Source organism: Myotis brandtii, unplaced genomic scaffold (assembly GCF_000412655.1).
Source record: "Myotis brandtii unplaced genomic scaffold, ASM41265v1 scaffold393, whole genome shotgun sequence".
Classification (NCBI taxonomy): domain Eukaryota; kingdom Metazoa; phylum Chordata; class Mammalia; order Chiroptera; family Vespertilionidae; genus Myotis; species Myotis brandtii.
Window position 1 is genome coordinate 1,488,812 of NW_005365070.1, and position 20,785 is coordinate 1,509,596.

Sequence of the window (20,785 nt, forward strand, 5' to 3'; positions counted from 1 at the left end):
AAGCAGTCTCCATGATCCATTCAAAAAGAGACTTTTCATTTCCAATGAGACAACATTTGGTACCCTGGCTAAGATACAAATATGTGCAACAAATTCATTCTAGTACAAAATGAAGATTACTTATGGGACTGAGCATATTTTCAGAGACAGAATACTTCCTACCTCCTCTGTTAGTGAATTCAGTCAATTCTGTGGTAGTTTTCATGAACATTTTGGCTTGAGGGCTGGTGTGGGGGAGCTGCTTCTAAGCCTTCCCAGAGAGAAATGCACAAAGGGGGTTACCTAATTCCACTGTGGGAGTTTTATCTGCCTCCTGAATGGTTCAGTGTAGGCCTATGTCTAGACTGATTACAAAAGCACCAACAAAACAAAATAAATACCTAACATCTTACAGAAAAGGCACGAAACCAAACAGTATGAGTGAGGAGAACAATGCCTCTGTTGTGACAAGGAGTCTTCATGAGGATGATGGAATTCCCGCACCCCAGGTTCCAATTTGTAAGGGCAACATTAAACATCTCAAAGCAGGTCCTGGCTTGAACACATTAATTTGGAAAGGCAATGTGTTTTGTTAGATAAGGGATTTTTTTAAAACTGCCATGAGGATCAAAATGAAGATCAGTATAACTAACTCTGTCTGTATGGGTACAGATTTCAGGAAACAGTCTTGACTGGCTAACCACTGTAACCATTTATTCATTCTGCTTTTTCAGGGTGACAAGGTATATATCATGTGTTGGAAAAGGCTCTGATTGAGTCAGTCCTGACTTTTCACTTACCTTGCTGTGTGACCTTCTGCAAGTGTCTTAACTTCTCCAGGTCTCAATTTCTACATCTGTAAAATGTGAGGATTGGAGTTGATAATCTCTATGTGTTCAAGATTCCAACCAAGCAGAATACATATAACAAATCCATTGTCTAATGGTATTGAAAACTGGATTTTCATCTAAAAAACTGTAATTATAATCTGTCCAAAAGTGCTCTTAAATATGTTGTCTCAAACTGAAGCTGCAGTTATGATGGGTCACTTCAGAGTCACCTCCAAAATGTTTAAGTTGATGTATAATTGGGTGGCAGATATGTCATGTAATTGAAGGTATATTTGTTTAGCCAATAGTTTCAAGTGGCCTGAGGTACAACTCTTTAACTGTTCATTTGTTCATTGTTTCCATATATATTTATTGAGCACTTAAGATATGCGAGGGACTGGAGAGAAAATATTTCTCCTGAAGTCCTATGCTTTCCTCTTTCTTCTCTCTTTCCCTCCTTCCTTTCTGTCTGTGAGTTTTGGGTTTGTTTGTGACCTCAGGTGCAAAGGAGTGACTTAAAGTTACTGCTAGTTCATGGTATATTATCAGAGTTAGTCCAGACAAGATTCCTCTTTTGCTTTGTTTGACTCATTCATTTACTCCTTTTTATCTCCAAAGTCCACTCGCATTCCCCTCTGTGCAAAGGCAACCATTCTAATGTGGTCAATGTCTATCTTTTAGTGTGCATGTATTTTTATAAAATGAGTAGAGTCTTCTGTGAATATATCTTATTATGATGGTGACATGTTAGCCTATCTGGCTTCTTGCCATTTTTACCCATCCTATGATTTTAAGATATATCCATACTATTGGGTGTACATATAGTTCATTGTTTCTGGCCACTACACAGTTCTCTGTGGACCTCCACATTGTACCTCTCCTCTCTTGCATGGATAGGCACCCGAGTGTCCTGCAATGCCCCATGATGGCAAGTAACACAACAATTAACAGCCTTGTGCATGGTCCACTATGGACCTGTGTCATGCTGTTCTGCCTAAGACACTTTCTCCCCTTTGTAACCTGGATAATTTCTATACTTTCTTTTAAAATGGGACAATTCCTATCCTTTCTTCTACACTTTCTTCAAGGGTTATATCCTGACCCATTGTTTGTAATATGTCCCCCATTCTGCTCTCCTATGCATTCCATGTACACTCCTGTTATAGTGTTTATGTTATATTGTAATTTCTTGTTTCTTTCCCTCAATAGATGTGAAACCCCATGAGAGCAGGGACTATGTCTGTCTCATATGCTGTATCTCTAGTTCATGACACAGGGTCTGGCACAAAGCATTGCTCAATAAATACTTGTTTAATGAATACTGGTTTCATTAAACATTTATTAAACACCAACTGTATGCCAGCCCTGTGCTCTATTTTTAAAGTGAATCTTTCAAAGTCAGTACATTTATTTTTACAAATGTAACAGTGAATAGGAAGCATTGAGCTTATTTTTTTTTGGTTCCTTGGCAAACCTGGCAGACCTTCTATATCTACGTAAATTAGTGTTGTGTCTTTCCAAGAGGTACAGTTTCTTTACATTTTCTAGAATTTTTCTTTGGGAAAAGAACCCTCCATAGCCAATAGCACATTCTTTGGATTCTTCTCAGGAAGGTCTTTATTTCTTGAAGGCACATTTGATTTTTAGAAGCAGCTTAAAGCTACTTGGCAGCAAATCTAGTGAATGATGTGGGTGATCAAGCTGAAGAACATTATTTTGTTTCCAAACAAGGTGTGACTATAAATAAATGAGGCTGATTTTCTTATATGGCACATATACTGGTTCAACAGCAATTCCAAAAGAGGACTTTCAAAAATGCTGTGGCCTTGGCAAGAAAAATATTTCCATCCTAGTACATCGCCCCGCCTCCGCTCTCTGTCACACACACACACACACACACACACACACACACACACACACATTATATAGTGCCTGGCCCAAAACATAGACAAGTAAAATCAAAAGTCCTTGGAATTTAGTTTTGAAAAAACAATTATACAAGTATGGGATGGAAGAGATTTGACTTGGCAAACATTCTTGCAAAAACATCGGTGTGTGTGTGTGTGTGTGTGTGTGTGTGTGTGTGTGTGTAGGGGTGGTGTTTCAATTGGCCAGAAGCTCATCATTCATGAAGAGGGTAATGTGGATTCTAAACAAATTATCTCCATTCTAGGACTGCTCTGGTAGAGGTCTTGGGCTCTGTGGGACAATTGGCCCACTGGAGCAGGGCTTAAGGGGCTGAAGGAGCTGTTTAGCACAGGATAGCTGTTTGGAAGGATATAAATAAAAACTTTAATAGTAAATATCTATTATGGAATATTTAATAGTAAATATCTATTATAGGGTATGGAATTATTGAGTAAATATCATTTTTAATATGTTTTTATTGGTTTCAGAGTAAGGAAGGGATAGGGAGAGAGAGATAGAAACATCAATGATGAGAACCATTGATTGGCCACCTCCTGCACACCACCAACTGGAGACTGAGCTTGCAACCCAGGCATGTGCCCTGACCAGAAATTGAGCAGTGACTTCCTGGTTCATGGGTCGACACTCAACCACTGAGCCACATTAGTCAGGCAGTAAATATCATTTTAAAAACTTTATGATGATGTATTGTTAAAATTTTTATTGTCTGTATATATATATATATATTTTGAAAAAATACATTTGACAAAAATTGGAGGAGTCCAGCAATGACATAGGCTGTATTGTGACCTAATGTGACCTCTCCTTAGGTGGTAATCAAAGATTGTGGGATGACCTTTGCAGTCTAGGGATTTGGTGTGTTATTCTGTGATTTAACCTTGTTCAAGTACCAGAGTTGAGCTGTTGGAGGTTCACATGTGCATCTAGTGAGAAAGAAGCCTGGAAACTTCCAACAAGGTTGGGCAACTTCCCAGCTGCCAAGCCTATTGAAACATATTTATGTGTAGGAAGTTTAAATCAAAGAGCAGAATAAACACTTCAAAGATGAAAAGCCACCAACTAGCAGTGAAACTAGATTCTGAACTGAGGCATAAAACATATAGAGGGATAGGGAAAAACATGGATAAAAAGCTAAAAGATACAGGCTATTGAGTAAAGTAAATGTCAATAAGAGATGGTGAATTTTCCATGTTTTTTTTAAATGTGTATGGTTATCCATTTTAATCCCAACTAGTTAGCTGAAGACAGCAGGTCATAGATATTACAGAGAAGTTGTCTTCTGCCCCTCATCACTCAGTCTGAATGGACCAGAGCTGGCAGACAATGTACCAAGATAGGAAAAACACTGGCTGGCTTGGTTCATGTTCTGGGAACTGAAGTATATAAAATATGATCTTATGCTAGAAAAGTCTTATGAGACATATGGGAATAGCACCCTTATGACACCAGTGCTGGGCAAAGGGACTAGCACTTACTTCCTTTCAGAATCAATGGTGCCACAAAATCAGAGCAACAATGAGGCTAAACTCTCTCCATTTTAGAAGAGGGAAACTGAGGTCTGAAGATAGAAAGTGAATAAGAAGTATGTGTAAAAACTGACAATCTCCTTTAAAATGGACTTTAAAACAGTCCTCTCCTGCTTGCAGTTGTAAAACCTGGTCTCAGAGCCACAGATTATTATTTTGCCAAATAAAATAAAAACATTCCTGCCCTGGATGGTGGTTGAGTGTTGTCCCAGGCACCAAGAGGTCACCGGTTCCAGGTTCGATTCCTGGTCAAGTCACATACCTGGGTTGCTGGCTCGATCCCCAGTAGGGGCTGTGCAGGAGGCAGATGGTAGATGTTTCTCTCTGTCCTCCATTTCTCTTTCAAAAAAAATCAATAAAAACATATTTAAAAAAACAAAAACTTTCCTCTAGAATGACAGGGACAGTTATGAAGCGATAACTGGGCTTTAGATCCTTCTTCTGGTCTGGTAGTGTTATAATATCATACGATAAAATATCAAGGAGCAAACCTTTCCGGTATTTAGATTTCATGAATCAAAGAACAAAGATTCTTATAAATCCCAGTTAAATATAGAAATGATTATGTTTTAAAAAAGAAAAAGAATTCCCTTTCAAGTCTTACCAACTGCTACAAATCATTGTAACCATATTAACAAATAAAACTAATTATAGTTTTAATTTCAACAAAACCAACTGAAGGAAATACTAAACTAAATATTTCCATTTTGTGTTTGTGAAAATTTCTGCAAAGGATGAAAATGGATATTGGAAACCTGTGCTCTGCAGGAGACCCTGACAGAAGTGTGTTGGTGACAGCAGGAGGGGGGAATGATAAGTTGTGAAAAATTATACCTCCTGCTTCCCGCATGGTGACCTCCTGCCATTGGACAGAAATCAGAGATCCTGGCTGGGACCACCTCCTAGAATCAAAGAGGACTTCCCATTCCTGTCCTTGACCTTTGCTCAAACTTCTTTACTGTCTCACCCTTTCTTCCTCATACTTATTCAGCTTCTCTTATCCCTCAGGTGGGAGTTGAGTTCCTACTCTATTAGATAAACCAAAGAATTTATATGCATAACCCATGGACACAGACAATAGTGTGGTGAAGGCCTGGGGGGATGGGAGTGGGATGGACAGGGTCAATAGGTGAAAATAGGGGGGCATCTGTAATACTTTCAATAATAAAGATACATTTTTAAAAATGGATCTTAGTTTGCTAACTACCAGGAAAAACTCAACAGTGTTTTTATTGACCTGACCTGGCAAATGGACAATATGTTAGGCTTTATAAACAATGGCAAGTTGGTTATTCCAGAGGTTCTTTGACAGCAGAATGTCCAAATATCAGCATAGTGTCATTGTTGTTTGTAATGTTATATGTGTAAAAGAAAATTTAAGTAATTATACTGGGCCTACAATTGACAAAAAGCTGGTGTGGAATTTGTATGGGTGCCAGACCTTCAGCTCTGTGAAAGCAAGGATCAAATCTGTTTTTTTTCTTCTATTGTCTCCAGCATCTGGTATGAAAACCTAGTTGTTGAATAAACAAATGTTGAAGAAGCTCACCTAGAGCCAAGAGTGAGCATTGTTTCCTAGAAATCATGGGTTTTCTGGTGACAACCTTTGCAACTTAACCCAGGGCAACTGCTGGCTCTGCCATGTAGCAGCCCCAGGAGAAGTGTGACAGAGAACAAGCCTGAGACATAGCACGAAGCTTGGGTAATGATTTGTTTGCACTGTTTGGATCTATCTCTTTGGTTTTGAAGATGAATGAATATCATTCATGCAAACTGTACACGACTCAACAGAAGATTTCTATTTGGGCAAAGCATTTGCAGAAAAGTGAAATTTGTAAAGAGACAGTGGAACTTTTTGAGATACCTTTAGTTTCATAGACAAGACACTCTAACCCAGCCGTGGGCAAACTACGGCCCGTGGGCTGGATCCGGCCCGTTTGAAATGAATAAAACTAAAAAAAAAAGACCGTACCCTTTTATGTAATGATGTTTACTTTGGATTTATATTAGTTCACACAAACACTCCATCCATGCTTTTGTTCCGGCCCTCCGGTCTAGTTTAAGAACCCATGTGGCCCTCGAGTCAAAAAGTTTGCCCACCCCTGCTCTCACCCAATGTTTCTAAATGGAGATAATGGATTGGGTATGTGTTGGGAAGAAGTGGCTTTCACTGGGGTTTGGGACCAGGGTTGATACACACACTAGGGAGGTAGGTTTCAAGGTCCCTGTTGGCACCTAATGAGATTTTCTTATGCTGAATATAAAGCTAGCTGAGAAGGAGGAAAAGCAATACATAGTCACCATATATGAGAGCTTACAAAAAAGACCCAATGCATTTTTATTTGAGCTTTTATTTATTTTTTTTTGTTCAAAGAAATCCATGCAAAGGGAAAGAGAGAAAGAGAGATAGACATGGTAACCATGTTCTAGCAGCCAAACATAGGAAAATAATTTGGCACGACTTGATTTTTTTTCTTTACAAAAGGACAATCTATACTACCACTAAAATTTATCTGCCTCATAAAGATACCATTTCATTTCAAAAACATAACACATGGTTAGTTTTCTACTTAATGGCTAGAGGAGGCATATGAGATTAAAAAAAATAGAAAAAAATAAGAAGGTGGTTCCTTTTATAGAGGAAAACCACAGGGTGCTGAAGGGCAGCACAGGTGCTGTGCACTAGGAATTCAGTGCACCAGGAAGAAAAAGCACACCACATAGATTGCCAGGCTGGTTAGAACCTTCAGGGGGGAATGGCCATTCCCACAGTTGCGAGAGACGACGATCTCATTGTCGTTCTGATTCACATGTTGCTTGCTTCCAGGGGTATCGTCCACATCCAGATCATAAGCCAGTTCTGCCAAAATTAAAGAAGAATTTTAAATACAGGATTACCAACATTATCAGGTGTACACTATTCACGGCTCAAGCACTTGTCTGGACTGTTGGGAAGGAAAGCTGCCAGGAGATGGAAAAGTGTGTGTGTGTGGGGGGAGATAGAGGAATGATATAGCTAGAGGTGCTCCTTCCAGAGATCATACCAACAGGGAGCAACCTGGCTGTTTCCCTCTCGACCGTGGCTGTATCCATACCCTGCGATGCACATTGGGCCTTTGCAACATCTCCTCCCTGGCAAAGCTCTACTTGAAAGTCATTTTCACCAGATCTCACTGGTATCAAAATCTAAGGTGCAGTGTGAGTGACTACATGTGTCTCCTTGTGTGTATGTGTTAATGGGGGAGGGGATATTGTGGACTCTCAGTGCAGCTTTCCTGGGTCCTGCACCCCATACAGATCCCCTCCTGGGAATCTTGCTTTACAGTTAAGGATAGGGTAGTTTGTCATTAAAAGGTGTTTTATTTTTCCCAAACATTTCTTCTTATATATATGGTCTTTTCATCCCCTCTAAAAAAGCCCCAGAGAGAGTTAAATTGATCTAATACATAAGATTTAAACTACTAGTAAGCAAATTAAGACTAAGGAAATGTTAATAGGTAAGGATCTTCCTCTCTAACTGCCTACCGCTTATGATATGTTCATGATTCTGAAAAAGAAGTTGGGATGTTGGGGTTGCCCTAATGAGAAAGTCTCTCAGAAGGCAAATCTAAGTAGATAGTGGTTTGTTAGAAAATTCAAGATGTCTAGCCCTGGCTCAGGGCTCAGGTTCTTTCAGATTTGCTTTCCCAGATTTAAAGCTCAAATCTACTCCTTAGGCTTTTCTAGCCTCAGTCACTCATGTTTCTATTTCAATAGCTTGTGAAGGTGATGTGATGTGAGCAACTTCACCAGCCAACTGTCCTGTGGCCAACGGACCTGGAAAGAGTCCTTGGGGACACTGAGATGCTTAGCAACAGGCACAGAGGAAATGACTGGCATTTTATAGCGGGAAGGAAGGAAGAGCTCCTCTTACAGGGGATGAAACAGTAAGTCACAGGAAGAAAAGTATGAAGACTCAGCTGGTCCAGGATGACTTTAGAGTAGGGCCCAGGATCAGGGTGGCTCTGAGGCTGACATTGGTTAGAGCAGGCAGCAAGGTGAAGGTGATCAAAACTAGGGGGGGGGGATTACATAGACAGCAATACTATTTTCCGAAAGGATTATTGCAGTTTATAATGCCAGCAATGATGAGGGAACCAAATTTACTGTGCCTCAATTGAAAAAGTATATTGTCGTCAGTATACCATATCTCAGCGTTTCTTTAATTTGCATGTACTTGAATTATTCGTACTGAACAACATTTTCTATTTTAGTTTACTAATTATATTTCTCAATACATAACAGTTCATATTTTTTTTGCCTTTTTACCTAATGGGTATTGACATTTTTCCTATTAATTTAAAAATATTATTGAATCATTTAACTATGTTATTCAATACAAATATTTTCTTGTGTTATTAATCATAATTATTTTTCATGGCTGTATAAAGAAATGATTGCATAACTTTTAATATGCATGAATTTGACTATATTTTGCTCCTTTTAAGCTGAGAAAGTTTTTCTTCTTGAGCGCCAATAATAATTAAAATAAAAATTTCCAGGAAACCCTCTTACCTAGGGAAAAGCAACTCAACAGACTGTAATCTGGATTCTCTCTCTCCCTAAAATAAATACATACAAAGAAAATAAAAAGAGGAAAAGAACAAAGAGCAACACTTTACTTGGAAATCAGACCTCTTTCTCTGAAAGGTGAACTATGCAGAGCACATAGAAAAGGCTGAGGTCAGCTGTCACTCGGCAAGGATAACACAGGCTTAAGTCATGATCAGATTTCATCAAAATTGAGAACACATATGGTTATATCTGTTGAAAGGCAGCCTTGGGTCTCACGGCAACTTCTCAACTTAAATGAAAAGGAGTATTTTTTAGGATTTACCCGAATGAGAGCACTCTCAGAATCACTTTCAAATTCCTTTTCTGGATATTCCCCTTTCCCAATATTAAGATGAAACAACATCAATTAATGTTGCCACTAAGCGCTTATACTACTTATCTTGCTCTTCAAATAATCTGCAAGCACTAAATAATAGTATCATAGCAGTTAAGGTAAACCCAGCAGTCATCTTGATTCCAGTAGTTTCTAATCCTTTTTGCCACCAAAGACTTCTTTTGTTATTTCTATCTCTTGGACCCTATGTTTTGAAATGATAAACATGATTACCAACTATTGAGTCCTCATTGTGTGCCAGGCACTCTACTAAGCTATTTATATGTTATCTCATTTAATTAAACCCTCTCAACAATGTCATGCGGTAAGTATTATAAATCCCATTTTTTAAAAATGAGAAAGGTCAAACTCAGGTCAGTTTTTTTGCCCATACTGACACAGTGGATAAATCACAGAGGTCCTATTTGAATGCAGGTCTTACTCTGAACCTCATATGAAGCTATACCATCTCTTGGAAAAAATGTATACTAAACAGATTACAGTGATTAAGCATTAACAGACTCCTTCTTGAAAAAAATTCTTGATTAGTGAAATACATACTACCAGAACTCAGGAACCAACACATCCAGTTAAAACTGGGTGTCCTCCTCTGTACCTTCAAATGAGTCTGGCTGCCAAGCTGGCCAATGGAAGGGTAAAGAGATTTCTACAGCATGATTTGGGGGCTGTGGCACTGGACTTTACCAAGAAGCCAAGGAATGGAAGAAACACTGGATGAAACACCCAGTAGGATATTACAACAGTTCAGTGGCAAAGGGAAGCTGCATCGGATGAGGCAGCCCAGTAATTATTTTGAACCAATGTCAAATTCCTTTCTGTAAACAATATTTAAAGATAATTCTCTTGCTCTATATTTATTAAAATATTCAGTTGTATAAGGAATAAAGTAGCACTGACACACACACACACAACACACACACAAAAAAAATAAAAAGCAAGAGAAAAGTCAGTGTTTCCACATAAAACTGATCACAAACTTGATTAAGTAGTCTTATTAAGCTTTGTGAAATACTGAGAAGAGCTCTGGGTTTGAGAAGCCAGAATGGGAATTATCATATCAGTTCTATTTCCCTGAAGAAATCAGCAATTATGGTTAGGGCCATTAGATGCCCCAGGTACAAAGTTGGGTCAAGTCTTCTACCTCCAACGGGCCCCAAGAACTATTCAGAATGATACATTGCTGTGTTTCCTAAGCTGTGGCTACTTGTTTCCTGAGGCCCCCCCATTTAGTAGCAGCAAATATATTCACCCAATCCGATAGCCAAGTTCCTAGGGCTTATATTGATGGGAATTCCAGCAAAGACACACTCTGGGCCTAGGCCACCATCATGGAGATTAGAGACGAAGGGGGCAGTTTAGCAGAGGAAGCATTATGGGAGATAGAGGAAATACGAGTTTTGGTCAAAGATAAATATGGACACTCTTGAACAGGGGAAATACAACCTAATTTAATTCAACAAGCTTAAAGGTAGCCTACTATGTCCCAAGCATTAAGCCTGAAGGTTGGAAAAAGACTTAGTATTTGCCTTCAGGAATCCCACACTCCAGCACTCTAGCAAGGAAAATAGACTAGTAGACAAGTCTACTTGGCAGAATGTAGACAGGGCACAGATAAAGGCATAAGCAAAATACCACAGGGATAGAAGGGAGATATAAAAATTCCAAATAGAAGGATCTGGGAAGATTTTTTTGAACAGTTGGACTATAATTAATACCATGAAGGATGGGTGGAACTATGGAAGGGCTGATGAAATGGTTATTCATTTTAGGCAGAGGGTTCAGTTTGAGCGAAATCACAATATAAAAAAAATGTCTGTAGGGAATACTTAATAGGAACAAGTAGCCTCTATGATGGAAGGGAGCATAGAGTATACATTGTTGTGAGGTGTCTGTGTGTGTATGTCTGTGTGTGTGTATGTCTGTACTGTGTTGTGGGTGATAAAAGGTAAGGCAGGAAGGACAATTAACAGCTAAATCATGGTAGATTGGGAATGCTAAAACTTTATTTTGTGGGCAATAGAGAGCCACTGAATTTTTTAAGTAATGAAACCACATAATCTGGTTTGTGTTTTTTAGAAAAATCATTGCTAACAGTTTGGAGGACAGCCTTAAGTGGGAGAGACTTGTCAGACATCTTGTCTTGGAAAAAAGAAGCCCGTGGGAACAGTGTCTGGGGATTAGACAGTAGCAAATATAATTAAAAAAAAAACCTGACAAAGCTAAATATACAGCAAACCAAAACTTGCTCAGTTTGCTACAAACCAGATGTACTCGGGGAGTCACCACAAACCATTTTCTTTTAAATAATTCATATTTAATGTTCATCAGTGATTTTCCAGAACATATCTTTGTTGTATTAGGTACATATTGTAAAATGCACATAAAATATTTCTGACTTGCAGTTGATTATCAGTGAGAAAATTTTGGGTCAGCAAGATTTTCATGTTAAGTCCAAATATCTGTTTCTCTTTGTAATCAGTTTAACTATGCCCAAAGGGTAGGTCCAAGAATCTGTACTGATTACACACTCAACTCTGATTCTCATTTTGCCCTGATGTCCTCTGTGTTGCAGATTAGATAAACCTTTAACATAATTATCAGTCATTAAGGTCTGCAAATTATGTTGAAAGTTTTTTTCTGCTTTTTCTGTTGGGTAAAGTACTCAGTGTGGAAGCCTTGACTATTATTCAGTCTCCTGGTGGATGGAGTCCTCAGGAGGCTACACTAGACTTACTGTGTCATTGGCAAGTCATTACCCACTCCTCTGGGACTCAGTCACCCCATGTGCTAAATAAGAGTGTTGGACTGGATTGACTCTAAATTTCCTTCTAGTTTTATTTCTCTCTGATTCCAAAGCTCTTAGGGTCTAGTGAGGGACACGATTTGCTGCAGTCTGCAATCATTTCTCTGTCCACAGCAGCCAAGATGGCTGCCCCCAGCAGAACCTCCATCAATAAGTAGGTTCAATCAGTTGCTTCTCTTGGAATATGAGTTTTTCTGGTGGTCATCATCAGTTACCAAATTTTGAATCCTTTTTCTTCTTTAGTTGTTCTAATATCGGATAAGGGACACCAGCAATAAATAAGTCCATGCTGGACTGTCATTATTTTCTTTAAACCCTGGCCTAATAACTTCCACTGAGGCCAGTACACGCAAAGCTTTTGAGGGGGAAGTGACTGGACCTGGGGTGCATCAAGCAGTCATGCACAGGCAGCCAAAGAAGATCTCTCAGCCAGTGAGATAAGCCTTTGCTTGGGCCCTTACAAAGCCAATGAGGTCTTAAGCATATAATAGGAAGCAAAGCTCATGGCATCAAGGAGGGAGATGCATTGCTCTAGGGCAGCGATTTTCAAATGGTGTGCCACAAGAGGCACATTGATGTGCCACAAGAATTTTTAAAACATGCAATATCCGACTATTTAGTCAGGGGCATGGACCTATTTTCTCTTAGATTGTCAAATAAAAAAATGACAACAGCCAACACAAAAATAGCCATCTGGTATGAATGAATCAAAATTATACCTATTTTTTAAATCAGATTGACAGAAAATATAGCTTTTGGTGGTGCCACAGAATTTTCGTAATTAGTTTATGTGTGCCATGAGATGAAAAAGGTTGAAAATCGCTGCTCCAAGGGCCTCACCCTCACCAGCAGGCAGACTTCATAGGGCAGTCTGAAAGAAGAGCTGCTATCAAAATGCCACGGGAGAGAATGCTGCTGTTGAGCCAAACATGGGGGTTTCTTTCTTGCCAAGCTTGCACCAGCAGATGGCTTCAATCTGGTCCCAATATAGCAACAGAGCAATACTACTATCCCTGTGTTTTGCATTTGCTGTGTACAGTTGGCCCCCAAGACATGAATATGCGAAACCTTCAGTACATTACTTGGCAGACCCCAGAGGCTGAAACTGAGGAAATCTCGGGAGAAATTATGTTCATTGCACTACTGCTCACTCTGCTGCCCATTCCCACAGAAGCCCTTGGGTTCTGCCATTCACATATGAATCCCAAACAGATCTTGGTTTCCTTATCTTATCCTCAACACAATCCTCCTTCATGCCATACCAACCCCCCCTCCTATGTGAACATTTAGGTGTGAAATGACTACCTGGACTTGAAAGCAGAAGAAAGTGACTTTGTGAATGACCCTTGGGTTTCTGAGAGTCTAGGTTTTCTTCTTCAGAAATCAGATGAGGAGGGAACTGGCACAGTTGTGGCTTCTGGTTTTTAAGTGGTCTAATGGGATTCCTTTTAGAATGGGCCCATTTCATTATGCACCTTCATGATAAACAAGTGAGCTGCCAATCTTGCCTACTAAATGATCATAGCTCCTGGGAATAATGGCTGCTCCTGGAAGAGGGCTGGGGCTGTGAGATGCTCACTTCTTTGTTTATAGCTAATTTTAGCCTGCAAACATCCTCAGTTGCAACTATGGTATGTTGAAAGAATACAATGGCTTTTCCCATTAGTATAGCCATGACCTCTGTTATTATAGGCCTCTGCCTTTCAATCTGGGGTGTGTATATCTTCAGATTACACTACAGTGGGTTGTGAGTACATGAAGCCATGGCATACTTCTTCCTAGGGATTTAGGGGGGGAAGCACACTATTTTATACTAAAACATGCAAGGCCTTAAGATAGAGTAGAAATGCACCATTTTCAAGCTCATTTAAGACTTCATAAAATATTTCAGGTTAATTAGGACTTTCAGATTTTTGAGAAAAGTTTCAATAGGGTGACTTGAGGAAAGAATAGGAGTTGATTTGAATTCACTGAATACTGATTAGTCTTCAGAGATATTTGAGAGTGAGTGAAATGAAGCACTGTCACCTTAACTGTGTGTGAAATATTGTGGCTTTGCTATCAATGCCACATCACCTAATTAGTCTGTAGAACCAAACTTTGTTAGAAGGTGCCTCCACAGTTCTAACTCAAGATGGCTTTGGAAATGCTGTTTGTTGTTATTCTTGCTACATAAGCAGCCTTTACTTATAAAGTCAAGTTAAGTTAGGTCTTTTGGATACTTAAACATTTAAGCTCTACCCTAGAATTGCAGATATAGATCCTCAATTGGGAATGAAGGATAAGGGCAATTTTGTGAAGGATTTTTATCCAAAGCTAAGTATTTTAAGGAAATTTTATACAACCTCTGGAAACTTACACTTACTTTTGTGATTCACAAAAATGATGTGAAGCTGAAACCACGTTAAAAAATTGATTAAGCCTAACTGGTTTGGCTCTGTGGATAGAGCGTCAGCCTGTTCGATTCTGGTCAAGGGCATGTACTCCCCAGTAGGGAGTGTGCAGGAGGCAGCTGATCGATGTTTCTCTCTCATCGATGTTTCTAACTCTCTATCCCTCTCCTTACTCTCTGTAAAAAATCAATAAAAATATTTAAAAAAATTGATCAAAGAATACACTCTGTCCTCATTATTTTAACAGAAATTTAGTAGTTTAGATTCACCAAGCTCTGTTTATAATATAAATTTCAGGCATGATGCAGTACAGAGGTATGTATACATCACTGGGATTTGAGGATGCAGAAGGAAAACACAAACTGTCACTTGTTGTAGCCAAATCCAATTGCTTTTGAGTGATCAGGAGAGTGAGGGAGTGGCCTTATAGTCCCTTGGAGCCCAAGCTCCAAGATGCTCAATGAAAAATTATTTGATAGAATTTGGGGTAGGGCTTTAGATATACTTGAATGGGAAAACCCAAAGTCTGGTAATCTTCAATTTTTGATCAGCCTTAGTAAATCTTACAAAAAGTGTATCTGAGACCTAAAATGCTTACAATGTCCTGGTAATGCCCCAAAGCAAGGAAAATTACTATTATAATAGTTAATAGGTTAAAATGGCTTACATTCTGAAAAATACTCAGCCTGGGTGTGAAAACATTGCAGGCCAGAAATCAACAGCAGGCAGGTATCCTCATAAATGATAGATGAAAAGCCTCCCTCAGCATCAACAGCATTTGGAGGAATTGAGACTATTTTCCCCTCAGTTTACTTGGAAGAACACATTGTCATCCTGGCTCCAAACTCCTACCTTCCCATCTTCGGATCTAGACTATCAGTAATTCCCCATTCTCACATTCACACAGGCATCATCTCCTCTTTCCTTCAGCCTCTCTCCTTTTCCACTGCACCACAGTCCTCAATACCCCATAGATAAAATACTCACTGCTTTTCAATGGCCCACGGCTGTTTAGGAAGAAGAATGTTCTATTGTGTGACAGCAGGAACAAGACAACACTCTTCCTAAATCACATGTCTCTCTTCCTCAAAATCTTCTGATGGTTCTCTACTGTATGTGGGATAAAGCCCTCATTCCTTAATATGACATTCATGAGCTTCTGCATCTCATCTTGTCTTCCTTTCCAGTTTCAACTACCTATATATTTTCCCAAGTACCATATACTGTAGTCACACTATCCCATTTATCATTTGCTGAAAATGGCAAGTATTTTGAAGTTCCCATATTTTTCTTCATGCTGTTCCTTCAGCCTGGTATTCTCTCTCTCTCTCTCTCTCTCTCTCTCTCTCTCTCTCTCTCTCTCTCTTCATCTTACATGATACCTCTTCCAGGAAGCCTTCCCGTCTCATCCACCCAAATTAATCACTTCATTCTCTATTTATTGGATTGTACTTGTATTATACCACTAATTTAAGTTGAGTTAGTCATTGCTATTTTCCTCTCCTCAACTCGACCATGAGCCTCATCAAAGTAAGAAATGAGTCTTATTCCTCTCTAGCCCAAACACAGTACAATACTTGGCTAGCACAAACATTTAAAAACATGCTTGTTGAATGAATGAATGAATGAATCAATCAATCAATGGCTACATGAATAAACACATACCCCCAGTCTACTGAGAGTGTGCAGGTGAAGGGCTACCTCCTTAGTGGAAACACTTCCCAAGGAGTCTATTCTCATTAATTGATGATTTCCTTAGGAGAAGGAGTCCTGCTGAGCTATGAGGAAGACAAGACAAAGAAAGGGCAATGGAGAAGGCTCTGGAAGTAAATGGCATGGCTCAGATCCTTGCCTCTAGATTCCAAAGCCTTTCTGACAATAGCAAGTTCTCATTACCCACAGCATCCGTTCACAACAGTGTGAACAGAATCTACAAAGATTATTTTCTTATTCCCTTTTGCTGCCTGGAACATGATGCCTTGCTATGTAAGCAGCTGACACATGCTTGCATTCTGTGTGCCATGCTGGACAGAAAATAGGTTTTCTGGTGAGCAGGTTCCATTTATTTTTCTCTTCGTACCTTCATGACTGGGTTCCCATACTTTTGACCCTTGCCTTTGCTTCACAATCTACCTATCTCTGGGCCACACCTTGCCCTTTCCATCACCACTCATTCCCAAGTGCAGGAGCTGCTGGTGATTGAAATTTCAGTGCCTGCTTCTGTGACATCAAAATATAGCTTCATTAATGAAGTCCCTTGCTTGGCTATAATACTACAAAGCATGAAGACTTCAGTCCTGGCAGTACCGTAAAACATACCAGCACCCTATTCCCCTAATAGAGGTCCGTGGGATGACTGCCAGGAAAATACAATTATGTGCTGGCATAGGAATAAATACAATTCCTTAACCTAAAAGTCCTGTGTTTTCATCCCCCCCTTTTCCATTTCTCTACTCACTTCATTTTCTCTTTCCATTGCTCTTTAAACTCATGTCCTATGTCCAATTATTCTCTTCTGTCCAGTCATTGCTCTACTAAGCATTCTCTCCTGTCTCCACAATGTTCTTTTCCATATCCTTAGGCAAAGGATAAGGTTGGAATCCTCCGATAGATTTTGAATCTTATAAATGCTTTTCTATTCCTTCCCACTTTGATGTAAACCTCTAACCTGGGTTTCATTTATTTTAGAAAAGGTTATAATATCTCCTTCCTTAAGCTTCCACCCTTATTGTTTTATTCCCTTATTGTTTATCTTTCAGCACCATTCCTGCTTCTCAACCCAGATTCCATTATTGGCTCCTGTAGCGCCACAGACCTCTTTCTATGGCACTGCCTGATCTCCTGCACCTGCTCATAACCTCTTTGCTCAATTTCCCTTCTCTCTTTCCCTCTTTCAGTTTTTTCTTGCTCCATAACTATGCCATGTTAGTTACTGCTGTTTGATTGCCTTGTCTTTCTCCTAGGGGGAAATGATTTAGACTTAAATAAAAAATTTAAACTTTCTAACACTTAGTGCAACCAGAAAATTATGTAGGCTGCCTCTAGGCAGTGAGATCTATCTTCAGAGGTGCTCCATGACTGTTTGGGCAGCCATTTGGTAGAGATATTGGTGAAGGGATTCAAACATAGAATAAAGGTGAAGGTAAATAACTTCTGATGACCCTTCCAACCCTGAATTCCAGAATTTCATTCAAGTTTTTAGAGGTCTCATAGCAGGTATGAAGGGTGAAGGGATAGAGTTCAAGTGACCTTTGCATTCGTACCTTTTGACACAGACACTGTCTTGAGGAGAATCTAAAGGACTGCTTTGGATCTTCTCTCAAAGAAAGGGATCAGTGTCTTTTGTGAATCACAACTAGCTTAGAGAGGAGGGCTTTAAGTTTGCCAAGGAGTTATCAACCAAGACATAATTTAAAGGGAGTCACTACTGACCTGCCTAAGGTGAGGAGAAAGAACCACATAATCTTTCTAGCTTGCTAAACTGGGGCTAGGTCTAAAAAAATCATGTGAATGTTATCAGGTAGTAACTGCCTATATAGAAGGTGGAGCAACCAAGTCAGGAATTGTTTACATAGAATTTTTACCTACTAATGAGCAAGGATTAGCAGTAATTCACAGGTCATAGGCATCTTTTTTATCCTTCTTAAAAACATTTTTTATTAATTTCAAAGAGGAAGGGAGAGGGAGAGAGAGATGAGAGAGAATCATAGATCAGCTGCCTCATGCACACCCTACTCTGGGGATGGAGCCTGCAACCAGGGCATGTGCCCTGACTGGAAATTGAACCGTGACCTCCTGGTTCATAAGTTGACACTCAACTACTAAGCCACACCAGCCTGGAGGTCATAGACATCTTGCTCATAATGGTATCACTCGGGATCCAAGGAAATAAAATTCATCAGATAGAGAAAATTCATTTTGGGAATGCAATTAGGACATAACTTGGAAGGAACCAAGGAGAAGGCAACTGAGGAGAAAGAGCTGAATGACCCTCATACAAATAGCTCTGTGAGCACTAGAACAAGTCCAAAGGGAGGTAAGAAAAGGTAAAAAGATGCCAAATGGCCAAAACCCATGGTTCTAAAGATGTAAAAGGGAAAAAGGAAAATTCTACTATAAAAGGTGGCAGCCAAACAGTCAGATTACTAATGAAAAGTATAAAAACCAGCCAGAAGATATTGAACCAAAAGAAAAAGAAGATGCTATTGGTAAAAAATGAACACTTTAATTAAGTACGGTCAAGGGGAGCTCTGGTTTCTTATAACTAAGAAGGGGCATGAGTTTTCCATATTGTTTTTACCTGTCTACAGAGTACATCAAATATACTCATTAACCAAGACAAATACATCTATCTTATTATTGGTCAAGTCAAAATAAGAAGGGAAATGGCCAAGAAGAACAAGGCATTATACTGTAAGTATAATAGAGGTAACAGAAAATAAATGATGAGATTTTAGAGTGAAAAGACTTTGAAGGGCCAATAAAGAAGGTATATTTCAATACATTAAAATGTAATCATTAACAGCAAAAAACAGATAAAAACTAGGACCTTATAGCCTGGCAACCTAAACTACTGGATATATAAGCTAAATAAATAAATAAAATAAACACACTAACCATTTTGCAATTAATAAAAGGAAGACAGGGAATAGGAGTGATCATACTAATTGCTTGATGAAAAACAAATCAAACATATAAAGTAGTTTTTGCTATTGCAAGAGAGTGATCTCATGTGCTTCTTGTCACTTTACTTCATGGGGCTTTTCAGAACCATTAAAAAGAAAGGTTAGACTGGAAAGTTCCCCTTGCTCCAAGCTAAATCCCAATGGATTCTTTTTTCTTTAAACAACTTTATTGAGGTATAATTTAAATACCATAAAATTCATCCATTTCAAGCAAATTTCAAATGTACAATGCAATAATTTAATGAGGTGTGTAACCATAATCAATTTTAGAACATTTTCATCAGCTCAATACCCAATAAGATCTCTCATGCCACTTTATATGTATTCTTTCTTTTTCAGCTTGAGCTCTCTGCAGCTTCCAATACTGCTGGCCATTCTCTGCCTTGAAACTTGGTGTCCCCCTTATTTTCCTCCACAGCTTCCTCCTGGGTCCCTCTTCTGCCTCATAGAAATTTCATTTGCAGGCTGTTTTTCTTAAATTCTAGTTCCTCTGCAGGCTACTTTCCTTTCTCTTGGCCCTCTCCTCTTCTCACTTTACAAGTTTTGAATGCTGTCATCTCTGCCCCTAGTTTTATCTATCACCGAGGATTTCTCAACTTACTGAAAAGTAAATGCCTCTACCTAGCCATATAATTTTCCAAGCGAGAAACCTGCAAATCACCTTATATTCTTCCTCCTTTTTTTATGCTTCAGGCCTAATTAATTATTGCATCCTGTAAATTGTTTCCTTAATAGTTTGTGAATTCTCCTTCTCATTGCCATTGCTTGCTATTGCTACTAGTTAGATTATGTTCTCATCATCTCTCACCTGGAGGACTGTGGCAGCCAGCTGTCTTATCCTCCAGCAAACCATCCTCCACATTTATTTTCTATGCATATTCCTATGATATGCATAGAAATATTTGCATGTTAATACAAGTAAAACTGCATCATCCCTTTTAATCCTCTCAAGAAATACCATAGCATGAATATAACACATTTAGCCATTTCCCCTTTGATTGTAATTTAGTTTGTTTCTAATTTCCCCTGGCAAAACAATGCTGTGGTGAATATCCTCTGACATACACTTCTACATTTATATGGTGTATTTCTATATATGCCTAGAATAAACCTGGCATGTAAGAATGAAGGCTGCATGGGAAGTAAATTGCAGGACAGTAGGACAAAAGTTGGGAAAGACTAGTTGGAAAAGATTGGGAGAGAAAGGAGATATTTTCTTTAAATGATGATCTAGCGCCCTGGCCGGGTGTCTCAGTTGGTGGAATGTCATTCCCATGCACCAAAACGCCCCTGGTTTGATTCCCGGTCAGGGCACATGCCTAGGTTGTTTGTTCAGTCTCCAGTCAGGTGTGTATGTTTCTCTCTTGCATCTCTCTCTCTCTCTCTCTCTCTCTCTCTCTCAAAAATCAATAAACACACACACATATGTATGCGCGCGCGCGCACACACACACACACACACCTTATCTAATAATAGACAAACATGGTAATTCACCATACCTTCGCTACGCATCTCATTGGCTAATCAGCGTGATATGCAAATTAACAGCCAACAAAGATGGCGGCTAATTTGCATACTGCAGGTAGGGCAGGACAGAGCCATCCCGCCTGCCTCGCCGCCATCTGGGCCGGCTATTTGCCACCTGGGGTGGTGGGGCGGGACAGCGCCATCCTGCCTGCCCTGGCGTTATCC

The 20,785-nt window shown here is 39.3% G+C and overlaps 1 protein-coding gene across 1 annotated transcript in view; it reads right to left on the reverse strand.

The window, feature by feature from the left end:
• Positions 1-6,599: 6,599 nt before the first annotated feature.
• Positions 6,600-20,785, reverse strand: part of GPC3 (glypican 3) — a 371,123-nt gene continuing 356,937 nt past the window's right edge. The window contains exon 8 of the mRNA XM_005872825.2: positions 6,600-7,124. Coding sequence (XP_005872887.1) covers positions 6,955-7,124 — 170 coding nt within the window. The 3' untranslated portion in view covers positions 6,600-6,954. The remainder of the gene's footprint in view (positions 7,125-20,785) is intronic.